At 40.5% G+C, this 20,046-nt stretch overlaps 1 protein-coding gene across 3 annotated transcripts in view; it reads left to right on the top strand.

Annotated features, from left to right (window-relative positions):
- The window catches only part of LOC109985589 (vitamin D3 receptor A), a 93,095-nt gene that overhangs the window by 35,146 nt on the left and 37,903 nt on the right, over window positions 1-20,046 (top strand). Inside the window, exon 1 of one of the 3 annotated variants that reach the window (XM_020635993.3) lies at window positions 2,012-4,136. The exons of the other annotated variants lie outside the window; for them this stretch is intronic. Within the exon in view, the coding sequence (XP_020491649.1) occupies window positions 4,124-4,136 (13 nt within the window). The 5' untranslated portion in view covers window positions 2,012-4,123. Of the gene's footprint in view, window positions 1-2,011; window positions 4,137-20,046 lie in introns of those variants that run through there. 3 annotated transcript variants of the gene reach the window in all.

Genomic DNA, 20,046 nt, shown 5'->3' with positions numbered 1-20,046 from the left:
GATAGCAAAAACAATCACACATGAGGGCAGATGGAGCCTTAAGCAGCTTCTTTGTCTGCTCTGTTGTAAGTTTAAATTCTTGTTACTTTATTCCAGGAGCACCCAGTTGAAGTTTTGTAAATAGTGACCCTGAAAGTCTTTCCAAAGTCAAGTATCGTACAGTAAATGTGTTTTTAAAAAAATTTTTTTTTAGCAGTCTACAGCCATCGTTCTTTTTTTACATTAGGATGGACTCATACACACTCAGATGGTTTTTAAGTCCTCAAGTGGTGGCTAAGCCAATCGTTTGGACCTTGTCTCTGTGAAAATGTAAGGTTAAAGACCAAACTGAAAGCACTCCAGCAATACTTGAGGTAAGTAGGCATCATGTGTCCAGGCTCTGACATTATCAGGGAACTCAATCAGTTCGTTTGACACACCTTTTCTAACAGAACTGTTTTAAAGGACATTTACAGTGAGAAGCATTTTATATCCTGTGGGCTGTCAGAAACACACAACAAATTCAAATATCTAACAAATGCCAACTTACGTTATTGAAAGGAAAGTATTTACATGATGAGTTTGATGTTTGGTGCCAAAGAGATTGTTGCTCTGCTTCTGAGAAGAGAGAAGGTTCTTTCTGGGTGCAGTCTAGACACATTAAGCACCTTAAATTACAATAAGCTAATGTGTTAGTTTTGGCCTGATGCCTTCTTTTTGGCTTGGACATGGAGATGTTGGCAGAGGGCAGAGGATCACCTCCCCCTTTCACCATTTTATCCAACTGCAAAGATGAGAGGAAATTAGCGGCACCCAGCTGCAAGTTTGGTCAGCAAATGGAAAGATTAGAACCGTACGTTTTGGGATCAATATATAAAAAATACAGGTGATTTCATATTCAGATCCAATGATCAATAAGAAATCAGTTTGGGATTTCTGCTTTTCTTTAATAAAACTTACTCTCTCACTCTCCCTGTTGAAAACCATTTTGATGTGTTGTACATTAGATTTCCTAAAAAAGCAACACACTTGTCTTGGCATGTTAGTTGTCATATCGGGCTTGGGAGCATATATAGGTAGACCCTCCATAAACGGACTCATCAGGTCTTAAAAGATCAAACTTTTTAACACGGAGAAGTCATTCAGTTTGAATCTTTTCACTTTTTAGAACATGAGTTTTTTTTTTTCAACATTTCTAGAGTCTGTTTTCGGACTCGTGATCCAGGAAAAATATCAAACAGACCATAACATGACTGCATCATCATGACTCCATACCATAATAAACAGTGTCAGCAGGTCTAATGCCAGCTGTCCAAATATTAACAATCTACAGGAAAAGCTGCTAATTATGCTTCTAAGCGGTTAGGTCAAATAGTGGCTGCACTCTGAAGACCACACAGTCTGAAGAATAACTGTTTATTTGGTCAAATTATATAATTTTTTAATGAAGGGCAAATACAAGACAAAGGGTAGACTTATTCTCATCCTGTTTAAATTGTGATTAACTCATTAATGCTGACAGCCCCATTTGAAACCTCTAAGTTCAAGAAAAGGCAGCAGAGCATCTTATCACCATCAGCTGCATACATCCAAAAGGTAGAACTCTTACCACACGGCCTTTCATCTGCTGTATGTCTTTAATTAAAGCAGCTCATTTTGAAGTGGACTTCCTCTGGCTTAGGAAATTCCCTTTGCTCAAAGTTCACTGCCCTATAGCATTCCAATGTCATGTGGCGAACGCCCTCAGCTTACAAGGCTTATTTTGCTAACTTAAAGCAGTCATCAGACCTTTCATCAACCCTATTATTTACATCTGATGGCTGATCATATTTTGACCAGCAGCCAGCTGGAGAGCAGAGCAGGACTAGATCAGTTAAAGCAAGTCTTTGGATCAGTGAATATTACACATGCGTTATCTCGTCTGTATGTGTGAATAGGCAACTCTGAGCACTGTGAGGTGATAAAAGAGACTACTGCTGCTGTCACAAGCCTCCTGGAGACGAGTGAAAGCCATCACTTCAATATCAAAACTATATGTAAGCGCAGATTATGACAGATTATTTTACCTCAAAGGCATCATAGTAAACATGGCGCCTGTTTTCAAAGGCTTCAAGTCTATTAAACTTGATTACACATCATGAACCAACAAGCCCCGATCAGAACACTTTACTGATGAATAAAAGAACTGAAACATGAAACAGGAGGATTCAAGGGAAATAAATCGAACTTGAACCCTCAGCAGAGCTTTAGCACAAATTAAAACCAAACAGAGGAATTTGTGATAAAGCTTGTTGATGATGACATTAAAGAGGACATATTATAGCCCTTTCCCACCTTTTCAAACAGTCCCCCTGTGGTCTAAATGAAACATCTGTGCTGTGCTTTGGTCAAAATATAACATGAATCAAGCACCAGAGGAGGTTTGTGACCCTGTATAAACCAGCTGTCTCAGAATGCTCTGTTTCGGTGTGTGTGTCTCTTTAAATGCAATGAACCCCATCACAAGGAGAGAAAATTTGAAACAGAGCATTTTTCTCTGTGTTGTAAGACTTATACAGACCATAAACAAAGGACTGGATGGGTTTATTTCACATTTTGTGGGTCAGTAGACACTCAGGTTACCCAAATATATGTTCAAAAACACTGTACAAGAGGATTTTTCTGCATATGTCCCCTTTAAGGCTGAAGAACAGAGAGAGATGGATGATTTGGCCTAGATCTTTCTCTGTTACAGAAACATTTGCAACATCTGGAAATGTCTCATTGGTTGTGTCAGTGCTGCTGAAGTCATTCTCCACATGCATTAACAGAAATAAATGAGAAACCACAAAATAAAACACAAGAATGTTGTTAGAACTAATCCATTTGTTGGAGAGGGAAGGAAAGGCCCTCATGCAATGAAGCGCAAACAAATTTAGTACCAATGACGTAGCTCGTATTGAGTCATCTTTGTTGCAGAATCCTTGGTGCTAATTTGTAAAGCTGCCTCCCCATGGACTGAGCAATTTAAAATACACCCTTGAACTTAGTGTGACGTTTATCTGCAGTGTAGATTGAAACAAAATCTACTCTGTTTTATTGAGAAGCCCGTTAATAAAACAGTCCTCTATCTCTGGCTTCAATAAGAAATGAAGGTTGGTATTATCATGAGCAGTCGATGTTTCTATATTTATCTCAAAGGTTCAAAATGGACGTTATGAATGCTTCATCAAAAACCAAATCTCTGATTTCTTAGTTTCTGAATTGAACCGTTCTGTCAACACGTTCTTTTTATTCTTTGAAATGACAGAATTACTGGTTGTAAAACTGAGCTGCCAACAATCTGACTGAACGTTTATACGCTGTTATCACACTTGAAGTGTGGAAGTGTTTGCCCCTGAGGTTTCTTCTCACTTCAGGGTATTCTTCTTCTTCTTCTCGTGTTTTTTTTCTTCTTAACTTCCTGATTTCTGCTTCCTCTCACTTTTTTATTTTCGTTGATTTCTTCCCCTATCTGCCTCTTGTTTTGCGTTATTTTCAAAATGTTAAACCATGTGTACATCCCACCATTTCCTCTTTTCTCTTGCCCCCTTTCTTCCCTATGAATTAGTACATCCTTTAAGGTCATGCTTCCTCTTTGTTTCATTCATCAGTATCTTCATCTTTGCATTTTTTCCAGCTTTATATTCAAGATAAGTGATTGCCCATCCCCCACCCCCCCACCCCCCCTTCTTTAAGTCTTTCCTCAGGTCAGTCATGGCTTGTGCTATTTTGGTGGAGTTTGCCCTCTCCCTGCTGACTCTCAATTATCAGGTTGAACATTAACTCCCAGGTTTCAACTCGCTGGTCCTTGGCCCACTAACTGCTCGTCATCAGACAAACTACAGGCTGTGTTGTTTTCTGTACATGCAAGCTGCTGGCAGACGAAGGAGAAGTAAGAGGAAGTCACTGGAGTAGAGAGAGGAAACAGTCAATGTGTAAAGGAAGCAGCAAGCCATGGGCGCATAGGGAGTATCAATGAATATCTGAATCATTGAAGCAGATCTTAAGCGGAGGGATCTGCGTTGGTTTTATACCTCTGGATCCAGTGAGATTTTGTGTGGAGGAGTATCGACTGTGAGCTACCGTCTTTGGCTGCGAGGAGGAAAATGAAGCACGCTCTCTCATGGTAGTAAAAGGTCAGCGATAGACTGTTTCCTCTACAACAGATAATGCATGTTTTAATGTTTTTGTTTAGTTATTTGTACAGAGGTCCTTACCCAGACTGCAGATAATAAGCTTGTTTACATCAGCACCATTGTTGTTATGCAAAATGAAAATGATAGGATTAATACAGTTTCATATGCAGAGGAACATTTGGACGTCACCTGCAGGATGAAAAAGAAACAGAATAATCTTTGTAGGAATAGAGATTTTTATTTCACTTTTTAACGGATGGTTCATAAAAGAGTGCTACGTTTGACTCATGACAGGAGATGCCTGCAAATGATGTTGGTGTTCTTTCATGGCATGATCTGTTATGATGACTCCGCTCTGCAATCAAATTAGAATGCACTTTGGAAGAACAGAGCGGATCTACCCAAACCAAAGCAGAGGGGAATCATTTCAGCAGCAAATCAAAGCGAAGGACACAAAGTGGTTAGAAACTCACAAACAAACAGAAAACGGTTTGATTTCAGCCTCCTTTTTGTTTGCAATATTTTAAGCTGGATAATAGTTTGTTTTGGAGTTTCCACATAAATCGAACAGTTTTGTAGATGTTAACGCTAAGTTCATGGCGTATGGTAAACTAATTGGTATTTTTGAGGGTTTCTCTGGAGTCAACTTTTTTTTTTACTCTTAAAAGTCAATTAAAAAAAACAAAGAGATGGACTGCAAGGGCAAACATTTGTATTTTATGCTTATCATGCTTTTCATTTTTGTCAGCATTTCTGTAAAATAAATGATCCGTAACAATTACCAGACATATTCAATTTAAATTTATTACATGGAAACATGACAAGTTGGACATGTTTTTCCATTCAAATTCACTTTACTGATTATTTTAAATCTGAACGTACAAGAAAAAGAACATATTCATTTCAAAGACTTTTTTTCTGTGGAGTGCAGTAGCCTTTAGGTAATCTCCACTGCATTAGAATCAAACATGTCATGTTCCTAAAAATCTGTTCAATCTGAAGGTTTTGTATTAAATAGTCGATACCCTATTGAACTACATTTTTCTTACCCAAACCGGTGTGACATCTTAAAGCTGTCACGATATCTAGTAAAGAATCAAACCATATCCATTCTCGTTTTCATATCAAGGCAGCAAAAATAGAAGTCTTAGGCACCCAATTTAGTGTAATTTCTCGTTTTTTATCACCAGAAATGACAAATTACAAACTCCTGCACAATGTCTAATGTCTATTGCACAAATATGTTGGCAATGTTTTGATACTGAAAAAAAAGTGTTGACCTTACGTTGTCGGTGGCCTAGTGTTTTATTTCTGCATGCCCTATGTACAGAGGCTACAGCCCGGGTTTGAATTTGACCTGTGGCTCCTTTCCAGCATGTCAAAGTGAGTAAAGTCGCTGTAAATGCTCAATAACACACCTGACAACAACAAACTGATATCTATCAAACCAACCTCTTCAGATGAGCTCCATGTCTGTATGAAACCAAATACAGAAGGCAGAGCTGACAGTGTGTGGGCTCTGCCTGCCAGCCGAGCTGCAGCCACACTGCATGTAGATGAGGAAGAGAAGCTCCTTTACATTGTTAAGTTGCTGCTTTCTGCAGTGTCTGTTATATGGATGTTTAATAATGCCTTCTCTTGTTTCCACTTGGTGGTAAACAACATTTCTTTCCCCAGTCATGTTGGTTAATTCCTTAGATTGGAACTTGGATTTTGGCTGTAACATTTTATTTTACAAGCTTTTTTTCCATTTCCTCACCTGATGAGCCACCTAACTGGAGTAACAGAGTAATGATTACTTTAAAGACACTCCGTACTGTCAGGGAAAGATAAACACACGTCCAATTGCTCTAATTGCAGAGCTGCACATCACAGTTTTAGTACACAAACACACACAAACACACACACACACACACAGGGACCACACAGAGTATCCTCACAGTCTCACTGGATGAATGCTCAGAAAGCTTCTTCTCGCCTGAACGACGCTGCCATGACCCTCGACAAGGCGGAGCGAGGAAACGGGAAAACATAGGCTTACACAAATCTTAACTTAAAACAACTAATAACTTATCTTCATGTTGACAGGGCATAGCTCAGAGTTTAAGTGTGTGTGTGTGTGTGTGTGTGTGTGTGTGTGTGTGTGTGTGTGTGTGTGTGTGTGTGTGTGTGTGTGTGTGTGTGTGTGTGTGTTTGCTTATGCCATATTTTATGTAATGGAAGGTTTTTTTTCCCGGGGCAGCACTGGGTGGGCTTGTTGGATAAGGGAAAAAAAAACTCCTTTTGAGGATTTTTTTTGTGTGTGAAATATTTCTTAAAAACAGAAAATCTGAAAAACTTGTTAACATTGGCCTTCACAAATTGGACATAAAATAATAACGACTTTTGTGCTCTTGTCATGTGTCTCAGTCTGATAATATTCATAGTTCTAAACACGGCTGAGGAAGATGTTTAAACCACTAATATTCCTGTTTCCATGCAGCTGTACAAACGGTGAATAACCCTGGCTTTGCAATCTGTTGATCATTTGGTTTGTTTACGTCACACAGAGTTCACCGTGTGTCACAAACAGCAGCTGAGACACACCTAGTGTTCAGAGCTCTTTTTCAGAAAATGCTGCAGATTTAATTCTTAATCTTATTATGTTTCTTAAGATAAAAATAGATTCTCAAAATTTCTCTTTTTTTGGGCTTTGTATCCAAAAAAGGTAATCGTGGACTTTGTGGAACACGTCAATGAGGCTTCAAGGGTCAGGTGTGAATGAGTGGAGCTCGGTTAGTGGGGTCCTAAATCAAAATTTGTCATTTTCAGATCCAGGGAACAAAACAGTATCCATGGTAACAGGTGGAGAAATGGCATTTTTAAGGGGATCAAAGGGAGAGATGCATTTCCAGGTTTCCAGGTTTGCATCATGAGCAGTTGGATCGTTGCCGCTTTTACTCCGCACAATGTGATGCTCATAAAATCAGCTGTTGTCCTTTTGTCCTTATTTACATACTGTAGGTCAGCCATTGACAAAGTATCGATCAGCTGGGAAATGAGCGATCAGCAGCTCATGCATGTAGAGTGGGAGTGATGTGCTTTTCTCTCTTTGGTTTCGTCTGACTATAGTTTTGGTTTAAATAAATTCATGTTAGCATATTGAAAGTAGAAGCTACTAATAATGTAATGAGGTAAAGCTGAGACAGATGTAAACACTGAGGACAGTTCCCCGCCTGTCACCGTACGTTTTGTACAAAAACTTCACATACTTGCCTGAGGTTTGGGGGGGGGGCCTCTCTTCTCTTCCACTCCCTCTTTTATTCTCTCCTTTCATTCCTCAGTTCCCGCCTTATTTTTTTTTTCATTACTTCATTCCTTTCTTTACAAGCTCCTCTCTGTCTCAACCTCTCTTTTTCCTCTCGCTCCTCCCTCTCCGTCTCCTTGTCAGCCTGCCAACAGCCCCGACGGCGTGTTCGTTTTCATCCTCTGCCTAGAAAACAAGGTCTAAAGTTCAAAGCTGCTGTTGTGGATTGGCGGCAGAAGAGGGGAACACGGAGGGGGAGGCCAGGCCTGGGTCAGAACAGATTTAAACCAGGTCTTAAAGAGATGTATTTTTAATCTAATTAGACTCCTCACTCCTCACTTCGATGTCTGTGCACGTAACTAACCCCCTTGGGAATTAGAGGAAAGTAGGCATTGATGTGTCATACTTTTCACTAGAAAAGATCCAAATCACATGAGGATCCTGTTTGTTTGGATTCACCACAGCAGGCTTTCCTTGCTTTTTTTCTCATCATGCCTCGATTACTCCCATCAGCCTTTTTGTGCCTCAACCAAAAAAAGTATCGATATACATGCAACGTCCAAGAAAGAAATCACATCCCAGTTTTAGCCTTTTCACACTGGCTCCCACTCCCAGTATGTTTTAGAAGAGGTGAAATGGTCTGACTGATCACTTTTTATTAAGTTATTTTTGGGGGCCTTTTTGCCTTCATTGGCTGGGACAGCTGAAGAGAGAGAGGAAATGTTGGGAGGAGAGAGTGAGGGGATGATATGCAGCAAAGGGGCCAAGGTTGGATTTGAACCAATGGCTGCTGCGATGAGGACTGTATCCTCTGTACACCGGGGCACACGACACAACAGCTGGATTGATTACTTTTAAGGGATTTCATGGTCTTCCTCCTTGAGAAGACATTTTGCAAAATTGTCTTAATGACAATCCAACAGCTGGGATAGCAACCACAACAACGGCAAAGTCCCTTTTCTACTTTTTCTTCTAAATCTCAGCCTGCCCTACACTCCACTGTGTGTGAAGTGATAGTAAAATGGTTGCAAATTAAAGTTCAAAGTGTTTTTTTTTTTTTTTTTTCTGCAAACTGTTGATTCTCCTCCAGTGCTGATGCAGTCAGTCTGTTTTGTAGAGGAAACATTGGCAGCTGCACTGGTTGGAAAAAAAAACAAACGAAATGTAACTTTGCCAATTTGGAAACTTTTTGGGCTTTTTCAAACTGAAAAAAAAAAAAAAAAAAAAGAGACAGCCAAGTGAGATACAAAAAAAACATGCATAAATCTTCACCAAAGAGGTGTCTGTGAAACGGTGAAAACAAGCTCATCTGGTTACCTTTAATATCCCACCAAGCAGAAAGTTACTATGACTGCATTCAAAGCTGCTGTTACACATTATTAAAGTCGTCAAGATTGCTCCATTCATCTTTATTTTTATTGCACTCAAACAAAGTCACTTAAGTTATTTACAAAAAGAAAATAGAAGCACTTACATTGCATTAAAAAAATAAAATGCGGTTGCACCACTAAAATAACCCCGGGCGACAAATTCCTTCAACCCTGCTTTGTACAGTACGCTCCAGTATGCGCTTTGAGGACTTTTTGTCTGATCCCTTTCCTTTGCAGCCCTGGCCTGTGACACTGAGGGGTTTCTCTCTCAGGGTCCTCGAGGCTCTGCAAGGATCTGCCCGAGGAAATCAGGCTGGCTGGGTCGGTGATCTCTTAAGTCCCGTCTTTAAACATCCCCATATAGGAGAGCTTTCCTGATTTTGACTTGAGATTTAATGTTTTTTTAGCTGCTGTTTATTTCTTTCAAAATGTTTGTCTGCTTCTACTTTCTGCCTCCATTGTGTTGGTAGCTTTATCGCTGTATCACTTGTTTAGTTTAGCCTCCTTTGTAAACATTTTGTTATCTGGATTTTGAAAAGTTCTTCATAATTTTTGTCAACTTTAGGACATTTTATAAACATAATATGTTGTTGGGCGGGTGTGTTGTCATGTTTTATTAACATGCATAGTCTGTCCTGTTCTTGTGTTGTGCTGAAGGGAAGAGAGTCAGTCGACGAGCTCGTGGAGGAGTTGTTTAGGGTGGGAGGATCGGATCAAATATGTTATCTCAAGCAATGGCTCTCAACTGGTGGGTCGGACCCTGAGGGGGGCCGCGGAGCCATTTTCAGTTGGTCACGAATGGAAACATATATTATGTAAAAAGAAGTTGGTGAAGTCCTTTTAAACATGTCTGTTTAGTTTTGTTTCGTGCTTCTGTCGCATGTTTTTTACCAACTGAGGTCCAAACTGCACAATTTTTCAGTAAATAAATCTGATTGGTGGTGGGTCCTGAGGCTAGACGAGTTGAGAACCAGTGATCTAAAGAGGTGACAAAGGAGGGAGAAGCCACAAATATGACAGGTTTTGTGTGTGCATGTGGTTGGCGTGCATCTTTTTCTTTGTGCTTTTAATCTGATGAGTGAGGGGAAATATACAGTGGGTACGGAAAGTATTCAGACCCCTTTACATTTTTCACTCTTTGTTTCATTGCAGCCATTTGCTAAAATCAAAAAAGTTCATTTTACACTCAGCACCCCATCTTGACAGAAAAAAAACAGAAATGTAGACATTTTTGCAAATTTATTAAAAAAGAAAAACTGAAATATCACATGGTCATAAGTATTCAGACCCTTTGCTGTGACATTCATATTTAACTCACATGCTGTCCATTTCTTCTGATGCTCCTTGAGATGGTTCTGCTCCTTCATTGGAGTCCAGCTGTGTTTAATTAAACTGATTGGACTTGATTAGGAAAGGCACACACCTGTCTATATAAGACCTTACAGCTCACAGTGCATGTCAGAGCAAATGAGAATCATGAGGTCGAAGGAACTGCCCAAGGAGCTCAGAGACAGAATTGTGGCAAGGCACAGATCTGGCCAAGGTTACAAAATAATTTCTGCAGCACTCAAGGTTCCTAAGAGCACAGTGGCCTCCATAATCCTTAAATGGAAGAAGTTTGGGACGACCAGAACTCTTCCTAGACCTGGCCGTCCAGCCAAACTGAGCAATCGTGGGAGAAGAGCCTTGGTGAGAGAGGTAAAGAAGAACCCAAAGATCACTGTGGCTGAGCTCCAGAGATGCAGTAGGGAGATGGGAGAAAGTTCCACAAAGTCAACTATCACTGCAGTCCTCCACCAGTCGGGGCTTTATGGCAGAGTGGCCCGACGGAAGCCTCTCCTCAGTGCAAGACATATGAAAGCCTGCATAGAGTTTGCCAAAAAACACATGAAGGACTCCCAGACTATGAGAACGAAGATTCTCTGGTCTGATGAGACCAAGATTGAACTTTTTGGCTTTAATTCTAAGCGGTATGTGTGGAGAAAACCAGGCACTGCTCATCACCTGCCCAATACAATCCCAACAGTGAAACATGGTGGTGGCAGCATCATGCTTTGGGGGTGTTTTTCAGCTGCAGGGACAGGACGACTGGTTGCAATTGAAGGAAAGATGAATGCGGCCAAGTACAGAGATATCCTGGAAGAAAACCTCTTCCAGAGTGCTCAGGACCTCAGACTGGGCCGAAGGTTCACCTTCCAACAAGACAATGACCCTAAGCACACAGCTAAAATAACAAAGGAGTGGCTTCGGAACAACTCTGTGACCATTCTTGACTGGCCCAGCCAGAGCCCTGACCTAAACCCAATTGAGCATCTCTGGAGAGACCTGAAAATGGCTGTCCACCAACGTTCATCATCCAACCTGACAGAACTGGAGAGAATCTGCAAGGAAGAATGGCAGAGGATCCCCAAATCCAGGTGTGAAAAACTTGTTGCATCATTCCCAAGAAGACACATGGCTGCACTTGCTCAAAAGGGTGCTTCTACTCAATACTGAGCAAAGGGTCTGAATACTTATGACCATGTGATATTTCAGTTTTTCTTTTTTAATAAATTTGCAAAATTTGTCTTTGTTTTTTTTTCTGTCAAGATGGGGTGCTGAGTGTACATTAATGAGAAATAAAATGAACTTTTTTGATTTTAGCAAATGGCTGCAATGAAACAAAGAGTGAAAAATGTAAAGGGTTCTGAATACTTTCCGTACCCACTATATATTTGAATGTGCTTGTCATTTCCATCTTCCCACGTTCTACCCGTTCTAACAGTGAATGTGATTTAATATAATTAACATGTTATTTCTTTGCACAGCTGGCTTCCTTTGGCATTTTCTCCTGCAGAGAGTCAGTGAGTGTGTCTGAGACAGATGTGTGCACGTGTCTGTAAATGGAGCAGGTGGAGCCCCGAATACACAGAGAAAAAAGAAAGCAGGAGAGAGCCATAATGCCCACCTGTATATTCCCAGCTCAGCTTTCTGCAGCCCCGTGTTATTATCGCTCCTAGATAAAACACTCCCCACTCCACTGGAACTCCATACAGACAATTAGCAGCATCTTCAGCTGTTTTCCTGCCGGTGAGAGGCTGCTTTGCTCTGTGTGTGGTAATGTGCTGCAGAAAAATAAGAGATAAGATAAGACCTTCTAGTGAAGCCTGTATTTATATCTCATACACAGAGACATGATGCTAAACATGCTGAGAAAATGTTAGGTAGTGGCTGCTTCAAAGGCTTGAAACTTCAGTGAGATTACTATTGCTTGCTGCTTTATTTTTTATTTCTAATGATAATAAAGACAATTTAGGATGATGTGTTCATTAGAGAGTCAGTAGCCCCCTTTTCTGACTGCGTTTCCGCAAAAGTGCCTTAACTAAGATAAGCCGTCATTACGTCTTTGAACATTCATATTGATGTCACGACTCCTGATCTGGTTGTTCATAAATGCACCTCCCAACTCGGGGCAATAAAGCAACAGAGTCCGCTATACAACACTTTTTTCCTTTATTCTTATTCTTATGTAGTCATCACAATATCGGCAAAAGAGCGGATAAGAATTTACTGGAGAGCAGGAAATATGATGAAGCCCTTCAAGTGCACGGGGATGGTAGCGGCCGTGTGCATACAGCCTGTGGTCGTGCACCGATCGCAGGGAATAAATGTCACCACCCCCTCCTGCTGGACCGCGGGGAATTCTCCTGAATATATCTTGCTGCGTTCTCACATCGGCTCGCTCTGACTTCATGCAGAAAAAGTACTGGGGAGCTGTCAGAAAATACTAATAATAATCTTTTTTTTTTTGAGTTCCCACATGCAGCTCACCCCGAAAACCTCTTGAGATTTCCAGAAAATGTTCCATAAAAGTTAAAGGTCCTCAGTTATTCATAAAGCCATCCACTGACTGACTTTTAAAATGTTGTGCATCATACAGTTTTGTCGATTTAAAATTGGCACACATATCTGTAACTGGGGTCCATTTCAAAAGGCTTGAATACATTTGATTGGTTGTTTGAGTGCTTTATTTTTTACAAGATGCACAAAGACTTGTCCCAAATTGGTTGAAGCGATTGTGTTGGACCATGCGCCATGTACCAACCAATCAAAAATAGTCCCTTGTTGCAGCATACTTCTGTAGCCAATTGGGACACTCCATTAGTATCTTTCAAACAGACTTGGCACACATACTCGCTTAGACCCCCCCCCCTTCCTTTAATGGCCTCAGGCTCATTTGTTGGATCTGCAGAAATCTGTTAGAATAAAAATCAGAGTGCCCCCCCGCCCCCTCCCCTCCCCCATCTCCCATGGCTTGTTGTTGTGACCCTGCTGTATCACATGGTACTGCACTGCAGCACAGTGAAGACTATTCATTGCTTGTTTTCCTGCATGCATCCTGGATTACAGTTTACATTATGAGTTCACAGCTCATTGGTATGAAAGGAATACCATTTTCTTTGCAATGCTTCTCTCTATGAATCTTTTAGATCATGCTGCAGCCCTGATAAAGTAGTTTGCTTTTATTAATCTCCAAGTGAATATTGTTTACACAGCGTTGTTTGCAGGGACTTATGCTGCTTAAGCTCTGCTTTATACTGTAGTGTGAACTGTAATAACACGTTAGGATGCCAGATTTTTTGGTACATGTTGTAGTCAGTCCAGTGACTGACTGAGTTTAAGTCAAACTGTTTGAATGTTATAATCTTAATCACCATTATTATCCAAACGGCCAAAACAAGTGGTGCATGTTGAGTTTCATCCATGTCAGACAGGAAAAGTCTGTAAAGTCTTTATTACATGGCTGACCAAGTGTGCCGAGAAAACTTGTTCCTTTTATGTTTTTCAACAAGGTTGACACAATTTTTGTCACTCACATACTTTTAATACCACATTTTATAAAGTGATACAATCTCGCTTTTTTATGGTTGATACTCTGATTGATAGTATTTAAAAATAGGACCTATGAGCAGCTTTGGTCCAAATTCACAGGATGGCAAAAGCTGACTTTTCTCAAGTTCTTTTACCGTCTCTTCAAGATGCAATAATCATGTTGATGTATTTTACAAACAGACGGAGAGCAGAGAAGATGACGTTCTTTAACATGCACAAATAGGCTACTCTGAAAACGTTTGGGTAAAGAAACATTGCCAATGTTTATGTGCATTTTAGGTTTTTGTGCAGGAGTTTGCACATTTTTTGATATTGAAAACATTTTCCAATAGTAGGTGCTTAGGACTGAACATTTTTTCCATAGTATTGAAGAAGGTGAGGAAATCGTTTTAATTTTTACAATGTTTAAAAGTCTGATATCGATAAGTTATTTGACCTCGCCTCTCTGATATAAATGTGGTGGAAAAAATATTACAAATTAATAGATTGAGAGACTGTATCAATATGAAAGTATTTTCTTGAGGTAAGAGAGACTTCAGGCAACTTTTAGGGCCTACCTGATGGAGGACCTCAGAAACACCTGCAATCATGTAAACACCTGAATAAGAGGTTCACTTATTTCCACTCCTGTGATTTCTCAACATACCTTTGATGAGGATCTATGGAACCAATCAAGGACCGACCCTTTAGAAAGAAAAAGAAAAGAAAACCCACCCTGCTCAAACAGAATCCCACCCTTGTTGTTCGTCTGTCTTTGCTCGGTCTTCTTCTGCTTGTTTACTGAGCTGAACTCTCTGTGTAACACCATCTTGAGAAGACATAAGGAGCGGCTCTTTGCTTTTTTGGAGTGTTGGGATTTTGAGTGTGTGTGTTAAAGCTCAGGCCCGGCAGCCGCTTTGTTGTATTGTACTGGACTGAAGTTAGCTGTTAGTGAGGCCCACAGTGAGGCAGCTGGTGGTAAAAGTAGGCCAGCCTCCCTGTTGTGCCGCCTATAGAGTGAACCCCTCTATACCCGACAGATTACATTTCCTATGGTCCTCTCCTATACTGAGTCGTATACACGACCCGGACGTACTGGGTTACTACCGAGCTTTGAAGAAAAGCTATGTGAAAGGAGAGAGCGGGGGGGGTTTATGTCTCATGTCTCACAACTTTGAGTCTGTTGAAAGGAAACGTCGGTGGAAAATATCGGGCTGAACTACTTTTCCTGACATTTCTCCTGATGTACAGCCCACCTGAGAGAGCGCTGAGGAAGACGAGGAATCTCTTCTTCCTATTCTTCCTCTTCAGTTGACAGATTGCATATTCGTTTATCCTATCTTGAAATGCACGGCTGTATTAAAAACAGAAATCGGATCACTGAATATGATACGGGCTTCACGTCATATCATCCCGACAAAATAGTGGGTGGTAGCTTCCTCTCTGCTTCATCAAGATGCTGCCTCACAGCAGGCCTGGCTTTCATCCATGTCTTTGTGGGATGTGATTCAAACGGCAGCTACAATGGCGTGCATCAGGGGAATATTCTGATATTTCAGTATTTTAAATCCAGGGCCCATTTTCAAAAGCATTTTGAGTTCTAACTGAACAAAAGGTACAGAAAAGTTTGGTCCTTAATTGCACAAGCTGATAACAGAAATGACTGCAATCATAAATTCGGAGGCAAAAGCACCAAATCAGATCTTTTCATATGAAGAGAAAGTCAAGTCTGCCACTGACAGGCTCAGGTTGTTACTCTAAAATGAAAGAAAGCATCCCTACACTTAGTCACATTTACAGTTGAGAAAAGTTCCTTTCACTCTTTTCAAAGCAGCCAGACTGGACGGACAAAAACTTCAATATAACCTCAAAGAAAATCAAAATCTGCTCTGCCACTGCAACGTTTGGTCAATTCTTTGGTTATATAACCCGGGTGCTTTTAAAGGTTAGTTCAGATTCAATATTTCTATCAAAAGAAAAAAAGAAGATGAAGGAAGGGGTAGACAGAAATCTCCCAAAGGTAAACTTTGTATGTTGGTCAATGGTGTCTGGAGGCTTTGAACACAGCTGTTACAGTTTTATTACCATTCCCTTCACCAATCTGTTTGAACAACTTATCATATATTTGTCTTTTAATCCCAAAACATGTGAGTATAAGGCCAAGGTATAGCTTGAAGCAAAGCTATAGCATATACGTGTAATATTATTACGCATCTTCTCAGCAGAATCCCAGGCAAGATGTCCATTGTCAGTGAAGGTGTGACACAAGTCATCCACTTGAGCAGGCGCTCACAAAAACAAAGAGGCTCCTCTTCCAGATAATTGTTCATCACTTTATTGATCCCCGCGGGGACATTGTCTCTTCCCTTTGCTGCCTCCCCCTTGAAGGTCAGCGGTCAGTGTCAGCCCTGGTGCAGCAGCCCTGCAGCATGTGGGTGTTTGAGTGTAGTGATTCAGGGCCACTTTGCAGAGGGCAGATACACGCTGGTATGTTGGTGTGTGTGTGTGATATAAGGCCACTTCGTTAAGGGACAATCACTTTAACCTTTATGCTTCACTGTTGCCAAGTTCAAACCGCTTGAGCAGCACGCGGGCGCTCTGCAAACACGCGGTATGAGACGAGGGAAAGACACCAATGAGTCAGCTAGACACTCTTGAAGTGCATTTATGATGCAAGATACTGACAAAAAAATGGTAATTGGATACCTCACTTAGTCAGAAAGCTATGAGAATTCAGGATTTTTTGCAATTTGTGACTTCACCAGAAATAAATGCCATTTGCTTGAATTTTGGATGGACTGTTAAATTAGTAATAAATTATAAAAATGTTGATGTTTCTGTTCATTATCACAATAACAGAATCTGCATTGTTTTAATTAAATGTAAACAAAAGGATTATAATGAAATACTGTAGGTCTATAGATCTTATTCTCTATATATTACAAAGTGCTCAAAATAACCTCCCCTCATCATTTCAGTGTTTTAGTGCTTTTCTTCAACTAACATCCACAGTAATGAGACATGTGGCTGAAAACTGTACAAACTGTAAAAACACACTCTGGTATGGGCCTCCAGATCGTCATTAATTATCCAGCCCGCTCTCTGTGTGTTGTAGTGACAAAACGCTCAATCATGATGATGATATTCGATGGTGCTGCAGCGGGCCTCGTCAATACATTGATAAGTCCGCCTCTTGGCCCATTTAACCGAGAGCTTCACACAGAAACATGCACAAAGCAGACCTCAGGTTTATTATGTAGAGTACAGAGTCATTCTTATTATATAGCATGAGACATGTTCCTCTTTCCTCCCTCCCGCTCAGGTGCTCCTGTTGGTTTAGCAGCTCATGGACTGAATGGTTTAAAAACCGAGCGTCAGATTTATGATCGGAGAGAAGCATAAAGACAAACGCAGCACAGTAGCCTGAGAGGCCTCCCAGAGGCACAGAGGGACTGAAGGAGTGAAGAGAAGCAGACAGAAAGTGACCAGAGAGTTACAGGGAGCTTTAGAGTCTTAAAACAGTGTTTTAAGACTGTTAACTGGCTGGGCGGGTTTTGTGTTCATGTTTGTCGAGTACTTTTCAATAAATGGAGGCGATATGAAGCTTAAATAAAGCTTTTGTTGATATACTGATGCAGTTAACTTTCAGCACAGCTCAGCTTTATAATCATTTCTTTATCTATAAACATAACAATTACAATACAGTAAAGTCACGTTCCTGTTGATTCTCTTTAGTTTCGTTTATGTCGTTATGAGGAAAAAGTCTGGACTCAAAGAATGAAGCCTTTTAAAACAGAGCTCTTTCTTTTTTTGCAGCAGGATGATGAGATGTTTTCATGCTTCATAAAAGTCTGCTCAGAACCGGTTCAAACTGACATAAACTATAAACCACAATAGCAACACAACTTACTTTTCTGTTCTGTTGTGAAGATTTCAGGGGTATAAAGTGTTCATTGAAGATTACAATCAACACAAAAATAGCAATGTAGGAAGAATATAACCCAGGGAAAATAACTGCCTTGATCCAAATGTATTGAGTATAGAAAAATATGTACACAACTTTGACACAATATTACAGGATATTTTATTGTGCATAATTTGATTAATCAGCTAGATAAATCTCATTTGTGGACCAATACATATGGGCCTGCATGTGGTCCATATCCAGAGCATTAAAGAGCATTAAAGAGAAATGGCTTTTCCAAAAATGACATCACCTCTGTTTGGTGACCAACATCAGCAACCACAGCTCATTTGAATCCCTTGTTTAATTATGGCTTCATTATTGTCTTTACTGTGCAGCAGAGAGACTGTGTGTTTTTTTTGGATTTACATAATGCATTACTCACCAACACCCCCCCCCCCCCCCCCCCCCCCCCCACACCACCACCACCACCACAACCACAAAGTCCCAAAATATCTTTAACAAACATGTTTTTTTTTCGATGGGGAACAAGCAGTCCTCCACAGCTTTATATTAGCTGTTACGATCGGGTCATGTCAAGCCTCTTCTGATGTTCCAGAGCTTGAATGGCTTCACTGCTTTAAAAACCGTCTTGGCTGTATTCTGATGCATTTTCTGAATTTCAATAACTGGCATTCCTTATTGAATCTCTGAAGAGGACAGTTTGTTTTTTCTGTGAAATATCCTTCAGTTAATGTGCCTGGTGATGGTCTCCTAATGATCCGCCTCCTGGGACTTGGTGTTTACATGCATTGATGGCAGTTTATGAATTTTAAGTCGGTGAGATGGCACTCAGCTGCACGGCGCTCCGGAGAGAAAAAATAACATCAGCAGAAAACAGACAGAGGGGGCTCTGCTGTAATCCGGGCCTGATTCTCTCACTAAATGTTTCATGTGTTGACATTAGATGTCACTTGTAGTCGACTTTGCATAGCTCTCAGAAGCAACATGGACAGATGTATTTACAGCTGTGGATGCAGGGTGAGATTAGTGAGAGAGGAGGGGAGAAAAAAGAAAGTGAGCTCCAGTGGTAACAAATGAAAAAAAAAAAGCTGCTCCATGGCTGGCGTCCAGTTCTATCGATGACTGTTTCTTCTTTTTAGTTGTTTAATTTAAAACGTTGCAGAACACGACGCAGACTTTGTGTATTTAAGCCTTTTCTCTTTTTACTCCCTCAGAGTGTGATGTTGAACTGGGGGTGGGGGGGTGGGGGGGCATCCTCTGGATTACATTTAGTCAATTTGATTCAACTCAAAAAGTTTGCAAAGTCAGCGTTCTTCAGTCTTCAACACTATTGACTTAGCATTGAATTTTGTTTTTGTGTCAACACCAGCAAGGACTGTGGGCGTGGCGGCCGTCAGGAGTCATGAAGGTTGTAATCAGACAATATGTGCCCAACTGGATTGGGCTAGCTTGAGAAAAAACATATCCACTTCTGAATTTGTCAGCAAGTTGGATTGCTATCTATGTACCCATGGTGTTCTTCTTTGGTGATTTAAAAATGCATCTACTTTTCTGTCATTTAGGGACCCCAAAATCCAAAAAAATCGATCAAACCACCTAATTGAAATATATAGAGGTAGAAGGTTCAGATTTCCTTTTTTTAATTATTTTACAACAAAGCAGATTTAGATCCTGTCAACACTGTGACGTATCAAAAGAATGAATTCCCCGTGAATTGCAAACAGCCCGTTTTCAGGAATTGTGCGTTTGAATGACTCATCAGGACTTTAATAAGCTTGTAATGTCAGAGCTATAAAGTCTCCGCTCTCAGCCTGGACATCCTACCTGGACCACAGATTTTTTTAAATTAACATCAGGATCTAAGCAGCAGAAAATCCCTCTGAGGCCCCAAACCCATTTTCTAATCGATTATGGTAAAAGTCTCAGGTCAGCTGTGGCTTAGTGGTAGTCGCTCGTTTCTCTTCCGAACGGTCAGGGGTTCGATCCTCAGCTCCTACAGTCCCATGTCAAAATGTCTTTGGTCAAGACGATGAACCCCAAATCGCCACCAATGGCTGAATGTAACCTGCGATGACTGATAGGACATCTGACAAGAAAATGTCAGCTCAGACTTTCCATTATGGATTTTGTCCCTTCGTTGAGCTGATTTAAAACATATTCATGGCATCACAATTAGACTAAGTTAAGTCTTATATACAGCACTCATTCAGTGAGCCACTTACTCTAGCAGTGAACCATTGTTTTGGCAAGTTAATCTTACATGACTGAATATTTTCCATCTTTCTGTCCATTGTCCAGATCTTTAAATTGATGATGTATCATCATATTTTATTGTTTTCTTAACTTTAATAAAAGTGCAACAACAACAAAGCAGTCGTTCAGCTGCTGTGATAACCAGCTTAAAGAGACACAGTTATTGAACCTTATAAATCAGATCCTATCCTGTCTATCTTTACACAGTTTTCCCATGTTTTA

Source organism: Labrus bergylta, chromosome 12 (assembly GCF_963930695.1).
Source record: "Labrus bergylta chromosome 12, fLabBer1.1, whole genome shotgun sequence".
Taxonomy (NCBI): Eukaryota; Metazoa; Chordata; class Actinopteri; order Labriformes; family Labridae; genus Labrus; species Labrus bergylta.
This window is presented reverse-complemented; position numbering and strand designations above follow the sequence as displayed.